General features: G+C 37.1%; 1 protein-coding gene across 7 annotated transcripts in view; it reads right to left on the reverse strand.

Moving 5' to 3' along the window:
* Positions 1-3003: 3003 nt before the first annotated feature.
* LOC139937197 (uncharacterized) overlaps positions 3004-16408 on the reverse strand; it is a 43927-nt gene continuing 30522 nt past the window's right edge. For 3 of the 7 annotated variants that reach the window (XM_071932264.1, XM_071932261.1, XM_071932262.1), the window contains 5 exons: positions 14463-14537; positions 12411-12467; positions 11574-11651; positions 10800-10945; positions 3004-9309 (listed from right to left, as the gene is read on the reverse strand). In XM_071932264.1, the coding sequence (XP_071788365.1) occupies positions 9223-9309; positions 10800-10945; positions 11574-11651; positions 12411-12467; positions 14463-14537 (443 nt within the window). In that variant the 3' untranslated portion in view covers positions 3004-9222. The remainder of the gene's footprint in view (positions 9310-10799; positions 10946-11573; positions 11652-12410; positions 12468-14462; positions 14538-16408) is intronic. The other 4 variants (XM_071932267.1, XM_071932265.1, XM_071932263.1 and 1 more) reach the window with 3 other exon arrangements.

Raw genomic sequence — 16408 nt, forward strand, 5'->3', positions numbered from 1 at the left:
TCACAGATTTACAAATAATTTACAGGGTTTACAGAAGGTAATGGTGAAAGACTTCTCTTGAAATATTAGTCCATGAAATGCTTTACTTTTTGAGAAAACGGTAAAACAATATAAATTCTCGTTAGCGAGAATTATGGATTTATTTTAAACACATGTCATGACACGGCGAAACGCGCGGAAACAAGAGTGGGTTTTCCCGTTATTTTCTCCCGACTCCGATGACCGACTGAGCCTAAATTTTCACAGGTTTATAGTTTTACATATAAGTTGTGATACACGAAGCATGGGACTTGGACAATACTGTTTACCAAAAGTGTATAATGGCTTAAAAGGCAACGGACACAATTGGTAATTTATACTCAAATTAGTTGTTAGCATAGAAACATACTTGGTAATGAGCAATAGACTTGATGTACAAAACATTGTGAGAAACTGCTCCATCTGAAGTAAATTCGTTTTTGAGGAAGTGGTAATTTCTCACTCAAATAATAAAAGACTTACGGCCTGAAGCCTTTTATTAGGCATCTGAAAGCACACACAACAAGCTTGTTTTTTCTTTTATTATTCTCTCTTGCAACTTCAATGACCAAATGAGTCAAAATGTTCACAGATTGGTTATTTTATGTATACGTTGGGATACACCAAATGAGAATACTGGTCTATGACAATTTAACAAAAGGTGTCCAGTGTGGTTAAGTGATGACGGGAAACATACAGTTCTTGCTACCATGGAGACAGGTTGTAATTCTCCAGTATTAGCGAGTGACGTATTAGCCAAAAATCAGAACAAAATGTTGAGGTTGTTTTCACAACCGTGACCTTGTTTGTCTCCATGCTCATATTTGATGGATTATTCCATTCATCATCGAGTTCAAACTGCTGCAACTAAAGACACTGGCGCAGGAGTGTATGGAATAAAGTGCTCTGTTCGACTCCCTTCCAAGTGCTCATTAGCGAAAATCAGAACTAAATATTAAGGTTGTATTCCACAACCGTGACCTTGTTTGTCACCATCGGCATTTTATGACTGATTATTCCATTCATCATTGAGTAAATACAACTGCTGCAAATAATGCAGATGTGAATGACAACTCAATTCTGGATCCCCCCCCACCCCTTCTTCCTGTAATCAAAGGAATTAACTGTTAAGCTGATTGAAATTTCTTTGACAGATTTATGATTCTTAAATTGCTTGAACAAAGAGGCCCTTCATGAATATGGTTTATAATGTATGTGAACAATATTCTTTTACTTTTAAAAATTACATGTAAAACCAGATTTAATCTGTCAGATGGGTCTGAGGTCATTTGGGAAGTGTTTATTACCATCAAATCAATTTTGCTTTATAATAATTTTAAGTCAAGCTCTGGTCCTCGTTATTTAAAAAAAGAAAAAAAAAATGTTAAAATATTTTCTTAGAGTTTCACTAGACAGGCATGATATTTGGCCTTTGAAAAAAAAGTAGGAAAATTAAATTGAGTACAAAGGGCTGACATGTTATCATACACTAGGAATATGCTGCCATAGACTTTTCTCGCTTTTTAACAACAATTTTGCTGATTTTTCTGAGGGCTAAAAAAAATGGTAAACCGATTAAAGTAGGAAAGAATATCAAGCCTGAATAGACAATTTGGGGCTTGCCAGTCCTTATTAACCAGCCAACCACAGACAGCCACACATAGTGTCAAATTCACTCTATCACACCGTCATTTCAGACTCCAATAAACCAGTATGTCTGGGCCCACCAGACAACAGGGGCGATATCCTTAGAGATCCAGGCATGCTGTTATCCAGACCTTCTCTCCCAAGCAACCAACCCCAAACCCAAAGTCAGCGACATGGCCTTCCCTCCCTCTAGGTTCTCTACCACTAGACCTGGCCTGACCTGCTGCCACATGTTGCAGAGAATACTGAAATAGGAGCCACCTTACATTAGGTTGGCTCAGCTGGGGGCTGTTTTTCTTACCCTACCAGCTGCTACCAGTCTGTCAAAGCCAAGATGTGTACTTTTCTTGAGATGTGGCCCCCAAGGTACCTTCAATTAAGTCTGAAGGATTTCTCTTTTTGACCCCCAGATGGTGGATTCCTACAAATCTTCACCTCTAAAAGATTTTTTTTTTTTCCACTTTTTTTTTTTTTTTTGCAAACCAGGCAATAATAATGGCCAAGTTCCTTGAAAAAAAATAAAATGAAAGAAAGGATGTAAACGTAACTTGCAAAAGAGAAATATTCCCACGAAGAAAATTAAACGGAAATGTGGACCATGAAACTGATTATTTGTGTCATATTTTTCCCCAAAAAGTTGTTTGAAATACTGAGTTTAAAATTAGTAATCTGTGGATTGTTTTTATTTGATTGCAACATTTATTTATGGTTTTCACTTTTCCAATCGTCTGCATACTTTGTTAGAATTAATCTTTGAACAAATCAAAACGGCACAAAAGTCAGGAAAACACTTTAAAAACTATTGTTAAAATGAATTAGTTGACAACACAAGAGGGCGGTATACCAAAATAGAGACTCTGATCCTCTGAATCAGAGAAATGCTAATGTAAAAGTTTTCATGCTGACTTAAAATAAACAACAGAGGGCAGCATACTAGAAAAGTGGTCCTGCAAAAGCACCAATAAGTCTTTTAGAGGTATGGCGGACTCGATGCTATACAGTTTATGTAAATTTTTCTGTATACATCAAGATCAAACAGTGGGTGTCTACCATACCTTAAAAAAAGAAGAGTTTACTTTATACTTGTTCTGGGAAAAAAAGGGTAAATAATTTTTAGTTTGGGAATTATTATGGCTATCAATAAAAGTGGGAATGTTACCAAATCCTTGATTTATGATTTCAAATGGAAGAGAGATCATTTTGAGTGTGGCCAACCGTCCGGCATTGTTATGTTTTGCAAGGTCTCATAAAACAAACCAATTAAATTAAAAATAATTAAAAAGAGTAGCGGGTATAACACAAACTCTAAAAAATGACATAACATTTCAGGCAAAGTGATTATCAGTTTTGTTAAGTTACATTTTATCTTTCGTCAAAAGAAGTCACTTGGTGGATGCAACAATTGCATCAAGATACAGAATGGTATTTCGGGTTTCACAATATTACAAAATAATTTCAACAACAAAAAATGAAAAAAATTTACAGCGAAGAAATCATCAATGTTTTAAAGTTATATCTTATCTTTCAAAAGTCACTTGAATAACTAGCAATAGTGCTTAGTACCATTAACTTTTATAACTGAAATTTGGGCTTAGTTCTGCTAATAATTTGTTCGCTAAAAACCAGTGCTGAGGACAACTTACTTTTATAAGTCTAACTAGTAACTAGAGCTTAGCACTAGTTACTTTTCAAAACCGATAGTTTGGCTTGATAGTACTACTTACTTTTATAACTAGTAACTAGTGCTAAGGACTACTTACTTGAGATGACTAGTAACTAGTGCTTAGGACTAATTAGTTGTATAACTAGTAACTAGAGCTTAGCACTAGTTGCTTTTCAAAACCGATAGTTTGGCTTAATAGTACTACTTACTTTTATAACTAGTAACTAGTGCTAAGGACTACTTACTTGAGATGACTAGTAACTAGTGCTTAGGACTATTTATTTGTATAACTAGTAACTAGAGCTTAGCACTAGTTACTTTTCTAGTTGCTTTGTTCTACTCACATTAATTACTAGTGCTAAGGAAAACTTACTTTTATAACTAATAAGTATTAAGCAGTAGTTACTTTAGTTCCAAGATATCGATTAATAACACCAAATAAAATAAAAAATAAGTAATGACTTGTGTACAAAAATAGTAAATCCGTTAACTTTATGAGATATGATACATTAATTTGCACTATAGTATTTACTTGCATCCAAATGATAGGGTATTTTATATTATAAGAGGGTATATAAAAGGATATTTCATGTATCTAATGAAGGTTCTACTGGGTAATTATACCCCAGACCTGATACTTTTACAAGGCAACATGGGCAATTATTGCCCCTGGTTATTGACTCAGTGCCCCTCGAAATGTTCCAATAGAAATGCACAACTTCCTCATAGAGGTGCCCTAAACAAAAGGCCTTGGTGCCCTTGCTCTTTCAAAATCGAAGCATCAGGCCTGCTAGTCTATTGGAAAGGAAAGGCATTTAAAAAGAAAAAGAAAAAATAGAGAAAGTACCCTTTGTATAACAGGTCTTTTATGAAAGTATAGAATTTCAGAAGATTTGTTTTTTAACTAGGCATAGACTGATCTTTATAATAATCCAATTGTGAGTACAACAAGTATTAATGAAACTTCAAAAATAATGTGAAAAAAGTATCAGTCTCTTTCAATTTCAGAAATATTAGACGAGTTACAGTACTAAGGCTAGACAATGAATCAATTTTTCAAAATATTTCTATGAGTACACAAAACATTTTCTACTACCCCACTCTCACAAGTTATTACAAATTATTCCCTGTATATATACACAAATTTGGGTGAACATTACCTCCGGTAGAAATCTTTAAAAATTCTCAAGAAGGGCTATTAATATCGAAGAGTTCAAATCAGCAAACTCAATCTTAAACTTTCCACCATAGCAGTTTTCAATTCTACCCAGTCCGCACAAATTAAACTTGCATAAGTTGGCACAAAAGGTCAATAACTAATGGTAATGCACAAATTCATACTATTCAACAATTTATAGATCTATATATAACATCTGTAGAACTAACATTTATAATACAAATACATTTTTTTATCAAAAGTACACGAAGGTTGGCGCGTAGCAAGGTGTTCTTAAAAGTGGGGTGGCAATTTAGTTAACAATCCTTAGGAGCAGTGGCATTCCGTAAAAAAAACTTAACAATAGTATCAATGAATCACGGCAGTGGTTTGGGAGGGGTATACCACAGGGGGAAACCTTTCTTCAAATATAGCGCAACCAAGACTAAATTGTGGTCATGATGTCAGGTGAGTTGGAATAATAGACCTCTTGCAATGGTCTACCATGTTCAGAATCAAATTGCAAGATATCTGGTTAAATTTCACAAAAAGTGCGACATTAAAACTTAGGGCTAGTTCCAAGTTAGGACAAGTAACTCAGGACGAGTAACTCGTCCTAACTCGAGATAAGACTAGTCTCAACTCTTTGTGAAATCCACCCCGGTGCACTACACAGTAACACAAAGAGCAGTTTGACTTCCAAAATGGCGTCACTCAGGTTTGTGATGGGTGATGTTGCCCAATATAGAAAGCACTCAGGGCCAAGTTTGTGCAATGATTATGTTGACTATAGACCGTATTGAATAACCCCTTTTTGCTATGAAAAGTCGCCATCTTGTAGGGCAAACCGTGTGCACGTCTAAACGCGTACATCAGCGAAGCATGCAGCACGCAACATTCCCAATTTGATTTCTAAGGCACATGCACGCACACGCACACGCACAAACGCCATCTTGCAGGTCAGATATTTGAGCCGCGTGACGCCATATTCAATACGGTCTATAGCTTGACTAAGTTAGCCTGAACTCAGGACTTCGGAGGGAGACTATTTGGAACTAGCCTACTGGGCATGGTTGCATCGCTGGTTATCAATAGCAGTTTTCTTAGCAAAGTGGACAAGTTATTAGTCAATCATAACGCACGTTGAACAGCCGATCGCGTAGAACATGACATGACACGATTTGAGTTGTATGCACTTCAACTTCTGTGTGTGAGCCCATCCAATGTCACTAAACTCCCACTACATAACCACGGGTCCTTTCACAAACTTAGTGTTTACGCTACCAAAGTTAGAAGGTTTCATAAAGTAAGAGGTCTACAAGGTACCAAATTGGTCAGTCAAAAAAGGTTGTTTAAAGAATTATCAAAACGTGACTTCCTAACTCAAACATAAAGACAATGAATGGAAAATGAAAGTACGAATTTAGCCCATTATAAAACATTTTGATGAAGTTACCACTGCATCATTTAGACCTCACAACAAACACAGTAGCTAAAAGACAAATGTAAGTGTTGGGACATCTAAAACTTACCTTCAATCTCTAATGATGTTCAAGAAAAAAAAGTATTACATACAATGTACATAAATATACCGGTCACCTGACAGGTCACCTGACAAGTAAACTGACTGTCATTATGACGTAAAATTAGACCGCAACAAAAGGTGTGTTTCAGGTAGAAATAATAAGAGTTGAAAGTTATGCTTAGAAAATGGTTGTAAAATTTCTTTTTTTTACAGAATTATTAGCAGAAAACATTTAATGAAACACACCGTTTATTTAAAGACACTGGACACATTTGGTTATTGTCAAAGACCAGTATTCTCACTTGGTGGAACCAAACAGATGCATAAATCAACCAAATCTGTGAAAATTTGAGCTCAATTGGTCATTGAAGTTGCAAACAATGAAAGAAAAACACCCTTGTTGCACAAGTTTGTGTGCTTTCAGATGCCTGAGAAAGGCTTCAGGCCTTAGGTCTTTCTAGGTGAGAAATTACCTGTTTCTCAAAAACTACATTACTTCAGAGGGAGTTGTTTCTCACAATGCTTTGTTTCATCAACATTTCTTCGTTGATCATTACCAAGTAAGTTTTTATGCTTATAATATATATTTTGAGGAATAACCAAAGGTGTCCAGTGCCTTTATCGCTTACAAACGTGCTTCACCGAAGGATACAATTTTACCCCAAACCATGCATAAAACATGAATACAACTTATGCGTTAATAAACAAAGTGATGTTAACATTGTGATGACATTTATTAGTAAAAAAAACTTTAACACAAAATGCTGTCGTCCAGAAAGGCTGTCAAAAATTAGATGTAATTTTCTCACTTTTAAACTCCTCTTTACTAGGATTTTTTTTATCAGCAAGAAACTTATTGTCGTTTTTGTACAATCAAGAGGCGATAGAATAAGGCACGATAATATTCAAGAGTTTACATCAAGTTGTGTTGCTGCATAATTATAGCAAACAAGGCACATTTCTTTGAAACAAATTATCAAAGAAAATTATTCTTCCCACAAATGGAGAACTTTTGACCTCTGAAAGATCTGAGAGGCATTTAAAGGAACACTATGCCTTGGATCGGACGAATTGGTCTATTGTAACAGTTTGTTATGAAATGCATATGGTTAGAAAGATGTTTTCAAAGTAGAATATAATGATCCACACAAGTATCACTCAAAATTGCACGGTTTTCATTTTACGCCGCGAACTAACACGGTCAAACTTTTCACTCCTATAAATGGACGACCGTGTTTGTCGATGAGGTAAACAAAAACCACGCAATTTCGAGGCATATTTGTGTAGATCATTGTGTTCTACTTTTACAACATCTTTCTAACCATACCGATTTTATAACAAACGGTTATAGAACGCTTTTCAAAGACCAACTCGATCGATCCAAGGCAACGTGTTCCTTTAAAGAACATGAAACGCAGACAGTATAATGTTCTGTAAGTAAACTCTTGTACAAAATATAGAATAACTTGCAATGTGATACCAATGAGTTAACAATGAATGTGAATTGGATTTACACACGTATTTCATGAACACTATCATCTTATAGGTAATGTCAATTAAAGGGAAGGTACACCTTTGGTAATTGTCAAAGACCAGTCTTCTCACTTGGTGTATCCCAACATAAGCATAAAATACCGAGCCTGTGAATATTTGAGCTCAGTTGGTCATCGAAGTTGCGAGAAAATGATGAGAGAGAAAAACACCATTGTTGGACGAATTTGTGTGCTTTCAGATAGGAATAAAAGACTTCTAGCTAGAAGTCTTTTATAAGTTTTAGTGAGGAATAACCTCTTTCTCAAAATCTGCTCACAATGTTTTACACGATCAACATCTCTCCAATGCTCGTTACCAAGTCAGTTTTTAAGTTAATATTTGTTTTGAGTAATTACCAAACGTGTACCTTCCCTTTAACAAGTCAGTTTATTAGAAAATCTACAATAAATTGGTAGCACTCTTGGCGATTTTTTTTTTTTTTTTTTTTTTACTATGGAGGAAGTCAAACTAGCTAATCCGGGATCCAAAATGCAAACCGAAATGGCTCCACTATCTATATCATTACTGTTGTTGTAAACAAAGGGTGTTGTTGTAAACAAAGGGTGTTGTTGTAAACAAAGGGTGTTGTTGTAAACAAAGGGTGTTGTTGTAAACAAAGGGTGTTGTTGTAAACAAAGGGTGTTGTTGTAAATAAAGGGTGTTGTTGTAAACAAAGGATGCTGTTGTAAACAACGGGTATTGTGGTGGGCTAGTCCAAGAGTTCTGCACGGGACATTCAGTAAGTTGAACCCTCTGAAAAGAATTTTAGACAGTCGTTGATTTCAGTGACTTTTTTAATTCTAATGTTGGGCATCTGCAAGGCGTGTATACATGTATACCCAAAAGATTTTCTGTTATTAGTTGCCATTCAGTTGTTTCAAACAGCTTTTCCTGTCTTAAACAAACAGCTCAGTTTGTAGTTTTATCAGGAATGAAAATTGATGATCTTGGCCAGCTGGGTGGTTTTTTTTCGTCTTCATTTTTGTTTGCTCAAATGTTTTTGTTTTTTTTAATAAAAACTGAATTTCAGTGTTCAGTTATTTCATTTGTCCCACCCATCAAAAATTTTGAAACAATAGACCTTTATGCACATGATGTCATTTCAGTACGGCGCCCCCTGCATTGAGGTCAAAAGGAGGTTGTCCATTGGCCATCTATGTGCGTTTCGATTGTTTCGTCACCGTTTGACCTAAAAGATGGCGGCTGGATGACGTCAATGCATAAGGTCTACTCATTTTGTTTTTAAACATTTACTATTCTGAATGGCCTCCAATTCCTTGGGATGACTGTGTACGTAAAACCATTTAGAAAATGGTGCGATGTGTTTAGGACCAAGGGGTGATCTTTTCTTGGACTAGCCCTGATTCATGTGGAATGATATGAAGCATGCATTAACGGTCAACTCCAACAACGAAACGAAGATGATGAAGGAGGAGTCACCTGATGTTGTTCCCATGGCGATGAGGCACCCGATGTTGCCATGGTGATGAGGCACATGATGTTGTCGCCATGGTGATGAGGCACATGATGTTGTTGCAATGATGGTTAGGCACATGATCTTGTTGCCATGGTGATGATACAGCTGTTGTAGATGCTTTCCTTAGCAAAAAGGCACGTTGCCGTGGTAATGAAGCACTCGGTGTTGTTGCCATGGTGATGAAGTCCTCCGTCGCCTCTCGTTTAACAATTACTCAGGTTTTTCAACGGGTCCAAGTCGGCCAATGACAGGTCCTCAGTCCCAATGGTCAATCCGTGAGAAAACCCTTCCTAATAATTGGAGGGATTTCAGACAAAATCTCAGTCAAAATGGGGAATGGCCTCACAATTTAATAAACGAACAATACCAAGTGGTTGCACATAACCTAGTTCACCCACTGCCCCAAAACAGTTTAGATAAGTGTAAGCTTGCTGCTCGTGGGTTCAACTTAATTAATGCGCTTCCTTCACCCTACGCTTAACGAATCCCTTGCCCCCTACTGCAGCAAGTTTTAAGAAACAGATTCTATTAGGTGGGGCACATGGAGCATGCCCAGATTTCTATCACCCGTTTCAGACAGGCGCTCCAGAGTCGCGCCGAACCAAATTCTGAATTAAGTACATGTTAAAAGTTTGACAACTGCAACAGTTAGGAGCGACTTAACACACTAGAAGTCGAAAGATCGACTGTTGCAGTCGCTCAGAATGACTCTGGAGTGACTTGGTTTCAGGCGTCAATCTTGTCATGAGCCGAGCCAATGTAATGTCATGTTAAGTTGGCCTGTCTGAAACCAAAATTTACTTGGGTCGATTTTAAAGTCGTTCCTACTTTATTTGGTTCGTTGAGACTCTTGCGCGGCTGTCTGAAACGTGTATAACCGTGGTCTTTATTGTACATGTCCTTGTGGTTTTAGATCTAGGTAGTGGACACTATTGGTAATTGTCGAAGACTAGCCTTCACAGTTGGTGTATCTCAACATATGCATAAAATAACAAACCAGTACAAATTTGAGCTCAATCGGTCATTGAAGTTGCGAGATAATAATGAAAGAAAAAAACACCCTTGTCACACGAAGTTGTGTGCGTTTACATGGTTGATTTCGAGACCTCAAGTTCTAAACCTGAGGTCTCGAAATCAAACTCTTGGACAATTACTCCTTTCTTGAAAACTACGTCACTTCAGGGGGAGCCGTTTCCCGGAATGTTTATACTACCAACCTCTCTCTATTACTCGTTACCAAGAAAAGTTTTATGCCAATAATTATTTTGAGTAATTACCAATAGTGTCCACTGCCTTTAAGATTTGTTTTTTTACATTGTATACCTGGCGATTACATTAATTTGGCTGTTCTTACATTTCAATATCTGTTTAATGTTCTTGGTAATTATCTTTTTATATAAATGTTTTGTTTGTAGCGTGGGTTACACAAAGAGTTGCAAGACTACTCTTATCTTGAGTTGGGATTTAATAAGCCTTACCAAGGACTAGCCTCTATTTTTAATAACTCATAAACAGACAAGTCCTAAGTACGGACTTTCCATTGTGAAATTGACCCCTGAGCACCTCTGAAAAAAACATCTTTATGCATCTTTTACAAATAATTATGATTTTGGGGGTTGAACAAAGAATTGACTAGAGTGGGATTCAAACCAACAACTTCTGGATTAACGTCAATTCTTCGTTCAACCCCCCAAAAAAATCATTTTTAAAAGTTACCCAGTCAGGTTCTCGTGTGGTTTAAATTGATATACAAATAATTAAGATTACAATTTTTACCAACCTGTATTTCCTGGTAATTATTGTTTCCTGAATTCTCCAGGTGTGAAAGAGAAGCGTGGAAAGGATTACTCCGAGCAACTCCAGGGGATTGGTTCTGACCGAACGGAGTCTGGCCAAAGGGGTCATTAGAACGATCTCCAAAGGCATCTGTAAATAAACCAAATTAAAAAGCACGTAAACAATTCTGCTTTAGCCCTTTTCACACGAAAGCAGAAAAAAAACAGCATTCCTGGTGAAATTTTCTCACTGGCTGTAAAATGTAACAACATGAGCTTTGAAAGGACTGAAAAAATTTGAAATGTTCTACATTCCTTGCGAAATTTTCTCAAACATTGTGAATTTTTGTAGTAGGTACCGACCTTCGACAAAAACTTACGCTAGTGGAATTTTTTGCAAAGAACCATGTGCACTCCCTCGTCTGAACTAATCCGTTGTTTTTTGTTTTTTTCAGACCGTTCTTAAGAAAGCGGCCTTACCAGCGAATGTTAGCAATACCGCTTTTAAAATGTGCTTCACTCTTACAATCTAAAATTCAAACTTCACTTCTTTTTTTTTTTTCCCTTTTTCAATTATTGTTTTCTACATGTATCTCTATGTTCTACAGTCCGGTGGCATACCTATCCAGGGCTTGGGATGGACAGCTGGGCATTGGAGGTGGGAGGGAGTTATATTGAAGTCAGTGTTGATGTGCACTTTTTAGCAGTAAATATCCTAGCAACAATTTTTTTTTCCAATTTGGGATTGAATTTAAAGAGCTACTTTAAGATAACCTTACCTGGCCTAATCAAAGATGAAGCGCTTGTTGTTTGCCTTCTAGGTCTATTGGTTGGTGGGGGAGGAGCAAGGCTTGGAACTGTAAAAAAAGATCATAACTTTCAACTCATTCAACTTTCTATAAAACACTTTTTTTCTCTATCTTCTGGTGAGTAAAATCTATCGATGTATCTCTATGAGCCATTTTGAGATAAGTTGGACACACAATACTATGACACTATTACGTTTGGGAACATTGTCTGTATACACCCAAACCAAACTGTACGCTCAAAAACGCTATTTATAAAAGAGGAGAACATTTAAAGTTTTGAACACATATAAAGTTAATAGTTTAGTGTCACTAAGCATCATCAATAGACTGAGCAAGTCTGCTACATACTCCGTGAGCTGGTTTGAGTTGTAAAGCCCAGTTTATACTTCCTGCGAATGCGAAGCCAATTTGACATGAATTTGACGTCTCAACTATTCTTTTTCGGAGCGATATTCGCAAGTGAGTTGCACAGAGCTGAACTGCTGCAAATATTCGTTGCGAATTTTGAGAAGTCAACATTCGCTTCGCATTCGCACTCGCAGGAAGTATAAACCGGGCTAAACAGACAGAGTGGTAATGGGCCGTTTGAGAAGTACATGTAACAGGCAGGGAGGTTTCAGGCGGTTTGAGGAGAAACAGGCAGGGTGGTTTGGGGTGGGACAGTTTTGGGTGGTTTGTAGAGTAACAGGCTGGGCGGCTTTGGGCAGTTTTAAGACTAACTGGTTGGTAAGGACTTTTGTTTGAGGGCATAATTGTCTACATACTTTTTATACATTTTGTTTACATTATAACTGAGTTCATTTTTACCTTGCGGGATTGTTGCCAAACCTTGAGGTCTCGGTCTGCTCTTAACCGAAGTACCTGCTGATACAAACAGTTCAAATAATAACTTTACATTTAACCGGGTACGGGTGAGTGTGTGTGTACACCAAGAAGAATCCTGTAGGAATATTTCATCAAAGTCTTCTCAAACAGTCATTAATGTTATACCACGGTAATAGATCGTCAATTTCATGCATGACTTTTGAGACGCTAGCAGCAGCAGGCATCACGGTCTTTATTTTTTCGGCACTGAGCATGCGCGCACATGCTCAGTATTGCGCGCCTAGGTCTAAGCACGCTCACTACTTGCGATAACTATGAAAAAGGACCATCCAAAAATCTCCCATTGATCGAGAACCAATCACATGAGGTGCTAGAAAGCAATAAGTATATGGCTCAGGGGAACCTGAGTGATGTACTTTGAACGTACCCACCATTTGTTGATTGCACTGCAATGTATGAGGTTGTACTTCACAGGTACTACGTTATTTGATTGACATTCTTGCGGGATGTGTCAAAAGGAACAGGGAATATTTCCGTCAACAATTACCATTGTTGTTCACCAAACATGTGTTTGCTACTGGCACTGTTCTTCAGCTCATGACTACAGGTCGCCCCCAATCTTATAGACCGTATCGAATATGACACTTCCATTCAAAACCTGCCCATCATGTACAACATGGCGTATGTGAACGTGTGCATGTGCGTATGCGTGTGCCATAGAAATCAAACCAGAAATGCTGCGAGCTACGTGCTTCATTGATGTGCGCGTTCATACGCACATACGGCCTGCCCAACGATATAGCCACTTTCACAGCAACAAAGGGGTTATTCGATACGGTCTATTACCATGGTACAACAAAGCAAGTATTGCATGCTGTGACAGGGGCATATGGCATCTTCATACAAAACACCATGTGTACAAAACACTAAGCCCGTATCACAGTGTGCAACAGTTGTATTATGACTTTTAATAATATTCAGAATATTCAGCCATCATCCATTTGTCCAGTTTTTGTTTTGGTAGTTTTGTGTTGTTCGTACATATATCTGTCTAGTGTTAACTGTGATTCACAAGGCATTTCAAATAAAGCCTCTCAGTTTTGGTAATGTAGTATGAATTCAAAATACCAACTCCAAATTTGACACAATTCTTTAAGTGAAAAACCATATTGTTTGTTTTTTGCTCAACTACCATGCAGCTGGTTAAGGAGCTTGCATTTTAAAATAAATCAGCACATTCAGAAGAAGTAAATCAAAAAGTCTGACAGACAAACAAAAAAGGGGTTGGATTAAATACTAGTTAATTAGGAATTGTCAAGGCACTGGACACGTTTGAAGTACTTAAAATATACATTAGCATAAAAACTTACTTGGTAACAAGCAATAGAGAGCTGTTGATAGTATCAAATACTGTGAGAAACAACTCCCTGTGAAGTAACTTAGTTTTTGAGAAAGAGGTATCTCTTTAATACTAAAATATTTGAATCTGAGAAAGACCTCAGGCCTGAAGCCTTTCTCAGGCATCAGGCAAGAGTGTTTTTTTCTTTCATTATTTTCTAGCAACTTCAAGGACAAATTGAGCCAAAAGTTTTCACAGATTTGTTATTTTATGTTTATGTTGGGACACACCAAGTGAGAATACTGGTCTTTGACAACTACCAAAGGTATCCAGGGGTGGATTTCACAAAGAGTTAAGACTAGTCTTATCTCGAGTTAGGACGAGTTAGTCATCCTAACTTAGGACTAGCCATACATTTTTAAAATCTAGTCCTAAGTTAGGACTAGTCCTAACTCTTGTGTGAAATCCACCCCGTTGCCTTCAAGTATGGGTTTAAAGGTAGACAGACAAGAAGAAAAGGATAACTTTCCGTATGGCGCCACCACTTTTTCACTCATTTTTCACAAAAAAGGGATATCTCATTAAGGTAAATCAGATACTATTTTATTTCATATCGAATGAAAGAGTGATGGCGCCATACGGAAAATTTTCCGAAGAAAGGCTAACAAAAACAACAGCAGCAACTAATACTTAACCGGCATCCTCAATAAACGAAGGAAGAGTAGAAGAGCGTGGACGCCGAATACGAATAGGAGAAGCTTGTGGACTACCTTAGGTTAGTAAACACAAACAGAAAAACAACCATGCAAGTACTTTGGCTTCAAGAAGGTTAAAGGAACAGTTTGCCTTGGTTCGGACGAGTTGGTCTATCAAAAAGCGTTTGTAACCGTTAGTTATAAAATGCACATGGTTGGAAAGATGTTTTAAAAGTAGAATACAATGATCCACACAAATTTGCCTCAGAATTGCATGGTTTTCCATTTACTATAAGAACTAGAACGGTCGGCCATGTACGGGAGTCAAAAATTTGACTCCCATTAGTGGCCGACCGTAGAAGTCGACGAGGTACAAGGAAAACCGTGCAATTTCGACGCATGTTTGAGTGGATCATTGTATTCTACTTTTTTCAACATCATCTTTCTACCCATATGCATATTTATAACAAACAGTTACAAACGCTTTGCAAAGACCAACTCAACCGATCCAAGGCAACGTACAATACAGCAATGTGTATTAAAGCACTGTATACTGTAGTCTATTCCAGGTCCTGTGAAAACAAACTCAACGGGCAAATCACTCGAGTGGGATTAGAACCTGTGAGCTTTGCATTGCTAGAGCAGATGCCTTATGACTAGACCACCAAGCTAGCCCGGTGGCTAGAGGCAGTTCAACATATAAGCAGCTGATGATTTGTCTGTGGATTTTTTTGTTTTCACAGAATTCAAGAAAGTACTGAGTATAAAGTGCTTCATACATATAGGTGTAAGGGTAAAACAACCAACCATATTCTTTATCGACCAAATCCACTGAGCTGCTTAACTAACAATAATATGGCTTCATGCATTTATTTGAAGACAAAGTTAAATGGGACTGTTAAATATGAAAAAACAAAAAAACGATTGCTATTAATGTGAAATCTGACTGATAACAAGGTCTCAACCGTCCCGTGCAGAGAAATTGTTTCTTCTGAAATATTATCATGCTGAGAAAAAAGCATTTGACGACCCCAAAAAGTTTATTCTAATAGGAATGTGCCAAAAAGTACGGCCATAACTTACGAACTTTATCTCATTGTTTTCACACAAATGTGACTAATGAATTTTATTGAAATTTCCACAAGTTGGTTACTGTGTACAGTGTTTTTACTGCAAACAAAAGAAAGAAAATGAATCTTTTTTTTTCTCACAAAACATTGATGTACTTTGCCTTATATGACAAACAGCAGATGGTGGGGAAAGGTTTCAACAAAATTCAAAGTATAAGCTCTTTTTGCGAGGCAATTTGTCTAGGCTTAGCAAATTGATGTAGTTAAACAGCTCTATGCAGTTGGTCAAAGGTGTGTGTGTGTGCATTGCTGAAATTACTACCATTCACAGGAATTAGAGGTTGCATGCAAAACACTGGTAACTTGGTCCAGTGTTTTGGGGTGTTTTTTTTTAAGAAAGAAAAAAAACATTGACAGTTTAAGAGAAATAGGATGTTAGTAAAAAAAAACGGTGCAAGTGGATTTGGTTAAAAATAATGGCGCATCATGAAAGGAAGAACATTGTTAATTAATTGTTAGTTTAACTCTTTAAGGCATGCCTCTATGAATATTCAACACACTTTCGTACAGCTTGTTTGATTTCTTAGAACACTCTTTCCAGTAACACCAAAGAATGAATACGCAAAATTAATTTTGAAATAGAACCTTTTTCCATCAAACGAGTAAGCAAGGAATAGAAACAAGTCAAGTTTTCCAAAATAAGAAAAACAGCTAACGTAACCTGACAGAAAAAATGGGGCCAGGGGCCAATGGGATAAAACCTGCTAGCAGAGTTTTCTGCTCATGAAACGTACCGCTTTATTTCCCATGCAAAGGACAAAGCAATTAATGGTAACGTATCTTGCTCAAGTGTCATGACCGGGATTCAAACCCACA

The sequence above is a fragment of the Asterias amurensis genome, chromosome 5 (genome assembly GCF_032118995.1).
Source record: "Asterias amurensis chromosome 5, ASM3211899v1".
NCBI classification, from domain to species: Eukaryota; Metazoa; Echinodermata; class Asteroidea; order Forcipulatida; family Asteriidae; genus Asterias; species Asterias amurensis.